Here is an 11,026-nt window from a genome sequence, read left to right on the forward strand (position 1 = left end):
AGAATGTCTTTTTTTACTCGCAACAGCATCTTGATTCTGCCACAGTTAACAAAACGCGACCTAGTTGTGCGAGGATCAAAGTTCTTGTCGATTTGTTAGCAGACCATCCAAAGAAGGTAAAAATGGATATCTTTAATGAATCTACTGGTGAAACAAGGGAAGAATGGGTTAATATCAAATATGATATGCTACCTAAATAATGTAAGGAGTGCAAATTACAGGGCCACGATTCGTTTGAATGTTGGAGGTTGCACCCGGAACTGTATTTTGAAAAGGAGGATGCCAATCAAGAATCAACAGGAAAGGATAAAAATAAAGCTAATATGCAGCATGTAGTGTTGCCTTCTACTGGTAAGGATATTGGCACATCAAATGGTTATCCAAAGGAACAATGGAAGGAAGTAAGAGACAATCGAGTAAGGATAAATGGGACTCAAAATATTACAGGGAAGGAAATAGTGCCAGTAAATCAAGCTAATGATCAACAGGTGCAAGATACTGGCTTTAGGTAATAGATGCAGGGGAATGGTGATAAGCAGTCTGTGGTACAAGAACAAACGGGCAAGGAAATTGTTACTGTAGATACTAATATTGAGCAGCAGAGTCAAGGAATTTTTGATTGTCAACAGACCCATAGTGTTGTAGGAAAACAAATTTTTCCAGTGACGAACAATGATCAGCAATCACCTGGTAATGCAGTGGAAAAAAGAGATTCTGAGGATGTGGTTCATAATCAGCAAATCCAAACAACTAACATGTTTGCAGCATTAGAATATCAGGATGGTGAAGAGCAAGACAAAAAGCAGATGGACGAGGTGGATAACAGTGTTGTAAAAAGCCCTACAGGTGTTACAGTTAAGCGACTTAATCCTAAGGCAGCTACTTTCTCCCATATAACTGGAGATGGAAGTACTTTAAAGAGAAGGAAGGATACTAGTGCAAAACAGAAAGAAAAAGGAAAGGAGGGTTTTCAAAAAGACTCAACAGCAACCGGGGTGAATAGAACCTTTGGGAAAAATATGGTTACAGTTAACCAATCATGCCATGATGTGCAATCACAGCAAGTTCAGTGTGATGCAACAAATGAGGTGACCAAAAATGATACAAGAGTACAGAGCAATGGAGAAAAGCTTTGGAGGGAACAACTTGAAGAAGACTCAGATGAGGGTGAATTACCTGAGGGTGCAATGGGTGAAAAAGAGTCGTCAGATGACGAGGTAGATGAGGCAGAACAAAGTGTTAATGGCAATCCAAACAAAATTCAAGAGAAGACAGGGGGTAATGAAGGCAAAGATATTGAACTTACAAATGATGGAGCTGATAGAGATATTAAGTTGACAGAATTTAGAGGCATACACAAAATTCTAACTAATAATCCATATGGAGCATTACCTCCAGCTGAGCCTAATATAAATAAAGGGGACATCATTAGAAAAGGCAATGAAGTTGCTGCAGGGGAAACATTTAAGGATAGAGGTATGCAGAATGTATTGCTGCAGAGTAACAAAGATGCTAATAAAGAGAAACAAGTTCATGTAGAAAAGGCTAAAATGAATTCCAATCTTTCTTTTCTTGAAAAAAAGCAAAACCAGGAAGGGTAGAAGGAGATTTTGACTCTTGCGGCCACAAAAATAATAATTGATGACCCAATGGAGAAAAGGGGAGATAATGATAATATGGAGATCAGAGGAAAAGACTTAGATGCAAAGTATACAGATCAGAATTTTCAACAGGTTGCCAGACAAGCAGATATTTCACCCACATACATGAATAGAGGGAAATCTGTTGGGAGAGGAAAGAAGAAGCAGCAAAAAGACAGCACTCAAAGCGTTCAAAGTGTAGTTCCTGGGGTTCAAACAAGAAAGACCCATCCTAAACAACACAATTAATGATGAATGCCATCTTTTGGAATGTGAGGTCTGTGAAGACAATGCAGGCCTTTGAGAGACTAATTACCATGCAAAGGCAGTATCATTTTAAATTCATAGGCATTATGGAACCAAAACAAAAGAAGCTAAAGCTGGAAAGATATAGAAGAAGAATTGGAATGTTACAGGCATTTTCAAATGTGTCTAACAAAATTTGGGTATTTGTGGATGATAATCATAGGGTGGACATAATACTTGATTTGTCTCAATAGTTGACTTTGAAACTCACAAATCTGGCTACTCAGTTGTCTTTCATGGTTACATTTTTGTATGCAAAATGTGACTCTATTGAGCGTATAGAATTGTGGGATAGTTTATACAATCTGGCAAGTGATATGACCTTACCTTGGCTAGTGGGTGGGGACTTTAATGTCATATGGGATGAGGAGGAGAAGTTTGGTGGAGTTCCTGTGTCGCTAAATGAGATAAATGATTTTAGGCATTGCATAAACACCTGTAACTTGACTGATTTATGTTTCAAAGGTAGTGTGTATACATGGTGGAATGGGAGAGGTGAAGATGACTGCATATTCAAAAGATTGGACAGATGTTTAGGCAATTTGGATTTACAACAGAAATGACCTAATATAGTGGTGACTCACTTGTCCAAAACAGGCTCGGATCATAGTCCAATGATTCTGAAATTTGATCCTGATGTGGCACCTATCAAAAAAGCTTTCAAATTTTTGAATTTCTGGTGCAAGCATATAACTTTCAAGGAGGTGGTTATACAAAACTGGATAGCAGACTTCATAGGTGATCCATTTTATATGTTCAATCATAAACTGAAAAAACTGAAAAAAAACACTATCGATATGGAGTAGGGCAATGTATGGAGACATATTCCAAAAAATTACTAGTCTGGAAGAGGTGGTTATTGTACATGAAGCACAGTTTGAAAGGTTTCCTACATACCAAAATAGAGAGAGGTTACAAAAGGTGCAAGCAGAGCTTATTCGATATCTGGCCTTGGAGGAAGAATTTTGGAAACAAAAGTCGGGAATGACATGGTTCCAGGATGGTGACAGAAATACTAAGTTCTTTCATGCTCAGGTCAATGGCAGGAGAAGAAGATTACAGCTGAAACAAATACAAGATACTAATGGCAATTGGTTAGAGGGTAATAATGACATGGCAGATGAGGCAGTTAGGTTCTTCAAAGAACAGCTCCAGGAAGAAACAACTACTATGTCCTTTGATATTCTTGAACATGTACCAACACTGGTGGATTATGCCCAGAATGTTGAACTAATTAAGCAGCCAACGAAGGAAGAGGTCAGACATGTAGTTTTTGGACTAAATGGTGATAGTGCAAGGGGTCCGGATGGCTTTACTGGTTGCTTCTTTCATACCTGTTGGGACATAATTGCGGAAGATATGGTCAATATGGTACATGCCTTTTTCAATGGACATGAGTTGCCCAGACATATAACTCATACAAATCTAGTGCTTCTGCCAAAAAAGAAAGAGGTGGTCACCTTTTCAGATATGCGGCCTATTAGCCTTAGCAATTTTGTTAACAAGATATTTTCTAGAGTCGTTCATGAAAGGCTAGCAGTGTTACTTCCAAACATAGTTTCTGAGGAACAAGCTGGCTTTGTAAAGGGTAGGAGCATTGTTGAAAATGTCTTATTAACCCAGGAGATCATCACTGATATAAGGTTGAGGACAAAAGCTGGGCCAAACGTTGTGATCAAGTTAGATATGGCCAAGGCATACGATCGTGTGTCATGGTTGTTTCTAACTAAGGTGTTTAGAAAGATGGGATTTGGGGAAAGATTTATTGGCTTGGTGTATGAAATTGTAGCAAACAACTGGTACTCTGTATTGTTAAATGAACAGCCTTATGGTTTCTTTAAATCGACAAGAGGGGAAACAAGGGGATCTGATATCACCAACTCTATTTATCTTGGCTGCAAAAGCTCTGTCAAGAGGGCTGAATACAGTTCACAGAAATTTACATTTCAATGGCTTTGGGTTGCCCAAGTGGAGCCCAAAGATTAACCACCTTTCATACGCAGATGACATTATCATTTTTTCATCTTCTGATGCAACATCGTTGTCACTGATTATGAAGGTTTTAGCAGAATATGAGGCAGCTTCTGGGCAGCTTATTAACAAAGGTAAAAGTGCATTCTATCTCCATCATTCAGCAGGAGAGGAAATAGTAGATAAGGTGCAGAGAATAACAGGTTTTAACAAACAGGAGTTCCCTTTTACGTACCTTGGTTGTCCAATTTTCTATGCAAGAAGAAGAATGGAGTATTATCAAGATCTCATGACTAAAGTGCTGGATAAACTACAAGATTGGAAAGGTAAGATGTTATCTACAGGAGGAAGGGCTGTATTGATTTCGCATGTGCTTCAGACCATGCCAATTCATCTGTTGGCATCAGTGAATCCACCTCGTTACGTGATTAACAAATTACACAAAATATTTGCCCAATTCTTCTGGAGCAACACTGTAGGGGTCTCAAACAGACATTGGGCATCGTGGAATAATTTGTGCTTACCTTGTGAGGAAGGGGGTGTTGGTTTCAGATCCTTCCATGCAGTATCCAGTGCTTTGTTCTGCAAGTTATGGTGGAATTTTAGAACAAAGCCTAGCCTATGGAGTTCTTATATGAGTCAGAAATATTGCAAGAAATTGAACCCTATGATTGTTCCTTGGAGAAATGGTTCACATGTATGGAGGAAGATGTTAGAGTGTAGGGACCTCATTGAACATCAAATTTTGTGGAAGCCTAAGATGGGATCTGCACTCTTTTCGTTTAAAAACTGGACAGGAATTGGTGCATTATATTTTGTTACTACACCTGACTTTGTATGTGACGAATCCATTCAGAACATATATGATGTTGTAGTCAATGATCAATGGGATGAGTTCAAGATCAGGGAAATATTACCAGAACAATTGGTAAATCACATTCTGCTGCATATAAAACCTCCAATCGAGCATGATGCTCTTGATAAACCACTGTGGATGTTAGAATCAACAGGGGAATTTAGTGTTAAATCATCTTGGGATTATGTGAGGATAAGAAATCAGCCAAGTAATGCATACATATTCATTTGGGTCCAGGGGCTACCTTTCAAAATTTCCTTCTTTATGTGGAAGTTGTGGAAAAATAAATTACCTTTGGACGATTTCCTCAGAAGAATAGGGTACCTTATGGCTTCAAAATGTTGGTGTTGTACTGAACCACATGAGGAGACAATGCAACATCTTTTCTGCGGGTCATATGTAGCCACTAAAATATGGAAATATTTTCTAGGTCATGCAGAGATAAATGCTAATGGAATCACACTTCATCAGGCTATAACCAAGTGTTGGACTGCAGAAGTGATTCCCAGATTGAAGCCTATACTACAAGCACTACCAGCTGTGATTGTGTGGGAATTATGGAAGCGAAGGAATAGTTATAAACATGGGGAACCTGTGACTATTAATAGAGTTATTAACCAGATATCTACCTCTATGCAGTCATTAGTAAAATTCAGAAAGCCATCAATACAAACAGTCCCACACAGATGGCCAGAGTTGTTAAATAAAATGGAGTCTTATATGCCCAAACTGAAGTATACTAAGGTGATGTGGGAATGTCCTAGCCCAGGAGGTGCAATATATATATATATATATATATATATATATATATATATATATATATATATATATATATATATATATATATATATATATATATATATATATATATATATATATATATATATATATATATATATATATAATATCAACCATCTTGTAGAGCATGTGATGACAACTCAATGTAAGAAACTCATTTAGTCAATAAATCATCAAAGAAGTGGGGCATGTAATATCATATCAAATTTAACTAATAACTCGATAAAAATACAAGACGGAAACTTTTAAGAAACATGTATGAAATCAAAATTTCAGTACCATTTCAACACATAAACAACATCAAGAAAGACTCCCTTGAATCATCATATACATCATCAACAATGCCACCATTATTTTGCCGCATGCACATAACAATGAAATGTTTCCTTTATTTCGTCACAGGCGCATAATGCCACCCTTATTACACCACAAGAACATCAACAGTAAAATTTCACCCTTATACTCCACACAATATCATCAGTGAAATGACAAACGATTACTCCACAAAACATCAACGGTGAAATGTCACCCTTATACTCAACACAGCAACAATCAACTTGCACAACATGTCCACATATGCCACGATTTCATAAAACAATAATACCAAATTTTCATCGAGATATACGTTCACAACTTATCAATAAAGTGCACAAGGATATGCTAATAACATAAAAGTGTGAAGGGGTATTTAACAAATAAAGCATGACTGGCTAAGTCATATGTAGCGATCATGATCATATAATCACAACGCGCACCAGTCATAATACCTGAAGTAAAGTTGCTCATGGCCTCAAACTACTGAACAACCATAAACAACACATAGCACCCGTGTACATGCTTGTCACCTCGTATACTCGTTGTTTTTCACATAACACGAATAAATAATTAAGGCTAAATCCTAGGGGTATTCTCCTGTACAAGTTTAGCCAAAATACTTACTTCAAACAATCTAAATCAATACTCTAACAAGCCCTAGCCTCTAGAATCAACCTCCAAACGGGTCGAATCTAGCAAAAAATAACTCAATAATATCAAACGTGACTAAAGAAATCAATTTCAATAAGCTCCAATCTTTATCAAAAATAAAAAAGGCAACCAAAAAATCAACCTGGGCCCGCCTCCCGGAACCCGAGAAAAGTCACAAATTTCGAACACCCATTCGAGTACGAGTCCAATTATATAAGTTTCATCCAAATCTGACTCCGAATCCAGGTTCAAATCCCTATTTTTGTTTTAGAAAAGTTTTCCAAACTCCCTAATTTTCTTCACTTTGATTCATCAATAAAATGTAAAAATCAGGGATGGAATCATGAATAATAATCAAATTACAGTCAAGAATACTTACCCCAATCCAAATCGTAAAAATCCCCTCCAAAATTACCAAATCCAATCTCTCAATCTCAAAATGTTATAAAATAACTTAAACCCTATGATATCTTAAGTATGCCCAACACTTTCGCTTCTACGACTAAAATAACTACTTCTGCAGCGTCGCTTTTGCGACAAAAGTTCGCTTTTTAAGTTTCACTAAGCTACCGACCATCTGCTTCAGCGGAGCCACTTCTACGGTCAAGGATGCACATTTGAGCCATCACATTTGCATAAGGGCCTTTACATCTGTGAACCAAGCTGCCTCCCCCTCCGCATCTGTGACCAGTCGTCCGTATCTACGGACTCGCAACAGTGGACCAAACCTCGTTGGTGCTAAAACATCATAACAGAAATGCCAAACCAAGTCAAAAGGTTTTGAAGCTCATTTGAAACTCACCCGAGGCCCTGAGGACACCATCCAATCACACTAACTGATCCCAAAACATAACATAGACCTACTCGAGGCCTCAAATCAAATAATATAATATCAAACCACGAATCACACCTCAATCCAAGCTTAATAAACTAATCCAAAATTTCTAATTTCAAAACTTACGTTGAACATGCCTAAACAACTCACAATTCTCCCACATTTTGCACACAAGTGATAAATTACCCTTCGAACATATTCCAAGGCTCAGAATCCCTAAGGATATTGATAACCACAAATTCAATTATGTGTCAAACCTATGAACTTTTAAATCTTCAAATTGCCAACTTTTGCCAATTAGAACCAAATCAACCTAGCAACCTCCAAATATGGGCATAAGCCATCGTGCAAATTCACCACCCGAACCTAACGGAACCATCAAAACTCTTATCTGAGATAACATAGATAAAAGCCAAACTTGGTCAACATTTCCAATGTAAGCTTCTAAACTAAGAACTAAGTATTCCAATTCAATCTAAAACCTCCCCGAAATCAAACCAATCATCCATCCAAGCCACACAACAACAAAGAAGCATATGAAGAGTATCAAATTGGGGGAATGGGGCACGAACGACCGGGTCATTACATCGTTATGCAATTTTCGTAGTCAAAAGCTCGTAAACATGCTGTCACAGTAGCATAAACATAGCAAAAAACCATCTGAAAGCATAAACAACATCTTAAAAATGGTCAAAGCATAGCCAAATACACGCTCATCTTTCAAATACCAAAAATCAAAACACTTTCAAAAAAAATGATGCAAGCTTTCAAATTATACTGTTAGAAAAACAAATAATCAAAAGGTTAAAGTCTCACATACCTGCAAATCATCCTAGAATAAAGCTCTTTATCGTATACCATTTTATTCAATCGAACACTTTCAACCTATATAAAATACGCAATGACAGGGTCAACTACCCATGTAGGACTTATTTCTATATTTTTAGACATAGTTGTAGACGGTAAAAATTGGGCTTGTCCCTTTTTATGATTAATCGATAGCGGGGCATGATAGGCAAAGGTTCGACCCCATGCCATACCGTACTAAGACATGAAGTAGATGGCCAAGCTCGTGACTCAGGGACCAATCGAGATTGAGACTAGCCAAGATCGAGACCGAGCGGAATAGAGATCAAGCAAGACTAAGGGGAGCCTACTGAGCCAAATAACGGAAAGCTGAGATATCCGTAATCGGGCAAGGGTCACGGTGGAAATCTTAGTAAGTATCAAGAAGAGGTCGATTAATCAGCTAATCATGGGATTTCTTACCATATTTAGGATTGTATTAAGGGTAGGACTCCCCTGCTATATAAAGAGGGTCTGATCATTTGTAAAGGAGATCACATTCATGTTACATAAAGCAATATATTATCTTCTTCTTAAGCTCTCAATACTGTTATTCTGTTCATACTTTCCAGTGAAATGCTTGCTTGATTCGAAGGCGACCTAGCTCGAGGATCAAAGTTATACGCCTATGTTGGATTGCTTTATTTCTATTTGTAGTTAATTTCAATAACAATATTGCATTTTTCTCAGTTTGTACCAAGTAAAATTACGTTTCCTTAAAACCACAGTATAAATTCAATTATTATCCATTTTTGGGGTAAACAATTTGATGTCCACCGTGGGGATAAGGATAATAGTAATTTCCTGGTACAAATTTTTGTAACACACGCTATTTTATGCTTGTTCTTTGAAGTGTCTTTGATTACAAGATTAGAAAATGTCAAACTCTCAGTCAGCACCTCAACACATTGATAATGATCTCAGCCACCATGGCTAAAATGAGAACATTGCATCAAGAAACATTGTACCCCCTGCTGGCCTCAATGGAGTTCCGGATGTAGATCTAATCGACGTCAAGTCGCATGTAGCCATCAACGGAAATCTGGCTGCTGTTCTTGAAAGCAACATCTGTAGGGGGTACCCGATCAGCTACTCAGAATGCATAAGGCGATGAAGATGGAGGGATCAGCCTGCGGGTAATCTTCGAAATATTGCAAGCCCAACAGGCATCAATAGTTCAGCTCCAAAATCAGAACCGCACGCCAAGTAGGGTCGAACTCGAGCCATCCCAAGAAGTTATACAGGGGGTTGAATCGGCTATCGAATGAGAAGGAATTAGAGACCAATCCTGCTATTATAAAGATGCTCAAAGGACTAAAAAAGCGAATCGAGATGGGGAAAAAGAAGATCAGGGAAAATGATAAGAAGGTGGAAACCTATAACTCCAGGGTCGATCACTCCCGGGGGAACCACCGATATTGAAAGGACTAGATTCTAAAAGGTTTGTAAAAATACCTTTCCCCCCATGTGCGGCTCCGAAGCCAATCCCCAAGAAGTTCCGTATGCCCGAGATTCCTAAGTATAATAGGATGAATGATCCAAAGGCGTACGTCACCTGATACACATGCGTCATCAAAGAAAATGACTTGGAAGATGACGAGATCGAATATGTATTGCTGAAGAAATTTGGGGAGACTCTATCGAAGGGTGTTATAATATGGTATCATAATTTATCGCCTAATTCTATTGACACGTCTACTATGCTTGCAAATTCTTTTGTAAAGGCACATGCCAAAACCATTAAGGTCGCAACAAGAAAGTCAGACCTTTTCAAGGTAAGGCAAAAGGAAAACGATATGCTTAGAGAATTCATATCTCGATTGCAAATGGAACAAATGGATTTGCCACTGGTCACCGATGATTGGGTTGTTCAAGCTTTCACTCAAGGTCTCAACATTTGGAGTTCCATAGCTTTGCAGCAGTTAAAGAAAAATTTGATCGAGTATCCAGCTATCACTTGGGCCGATGTAAATAATCGATATCCATCGAAGATCAGGGTCGAGGATAATCAACTGGGGGCTCCTTCTGGGTCATTTTATACTAACAGACCCATGGATAGAATCATGAGATACTGATCAATAACTAAGGTCGAATAGAGATCAATATCAACTGTATAATGGAGACCTTAGAGGCAGTAGATATGGATGAAACCTTGTATGGAATGAGAGGAGGAATGATCAAGGTCAAAGTTTATGGGGACTCGTGAACAAGAGTGGTTTCGACATGGATGTTGGGCCAAAAGAAGCACCACAATTGTCGGAATATAACTTCAACGTAGATGGATCCTCCATCATATCATCCATCGGACGTATCAAAGATACTAGATGGCCTCGACCTTTACAGACCGATCTAGCCTAGAGAAATCCCAATCAAGGGTGTAAGTATCATGGTACCCATGGACATAAAACAGATGATTGCAGATAGCTAAGGGAGGCAGTAGCCCGCTTGTTCAACGAGGGGAACCTTCGAGAATTCTTAAGGGATCGGGCCAAGAATCACTTCAAAAATAGAGATTCCAGAAGACAGAACGAGCAAGAAGAGCCACTGCACGTGATTCACATGATTGTTGGAGGGGTCGATATTCCTCAAGGACCAGTATTAAAATGCACCAAGGTGTCGATCACAAGGGAGAAGCGAACTCAGGATCACGTACCAGAAGGAACCTTGTCTTTTAATGACAAGGATGCAGAAGGGATCGTAAAACCCCCACAACGACACACTTGTAATATCTGTACTTATGAATAAGACTCAAGTTAAACGTGTTTTAATTGATCCAGGTTGCTCGGCCAACATTATTCGATCGAGGGT

The 11,026-nt window shown here is 38.4% G+C and overlaps 1 protein-coding gene across 1 annotated transcript; it reads left to right on the top strand.

Annotated features, from left to right (window-relative positions):
• The first annotated feature begins 2,756 nt into the window (after window positions 1–2,756).
• Window positions 2,757–10,293, top strand: LOC142176271 (uncharacterized). Its single transcript, XM_075243402.1, has 3 exons — window positions 2,757–3,661; window positions 3,771–5,517; window positions 9,943–10,293. The coding sequence occupies exons 1-3, from the start codon at window positions 2,757–2,759 to the stop codon at window positions 10,291–10,293; spliced, it is 3,003 nt and encodes a 1,000-aa protein (XP_075099503.1).
• Window positions 10,294–11,026: the final 733 nt, after the last annotated feature.

This window comes from Nicotiana tabacum, chromosome 22 (genome assembly GCF_000715075.1).
Source record: "Nicotiana tabacum cultivar K326 chromosome 22, ASM71507v2, whole genome shotgun sequence".
NCBI lineage: Eukaryota > Viridiplantae > Streptophyta > Magnoliopsida > Solanales > Solanaceae > Nicotiana > Nicotiana tabacum.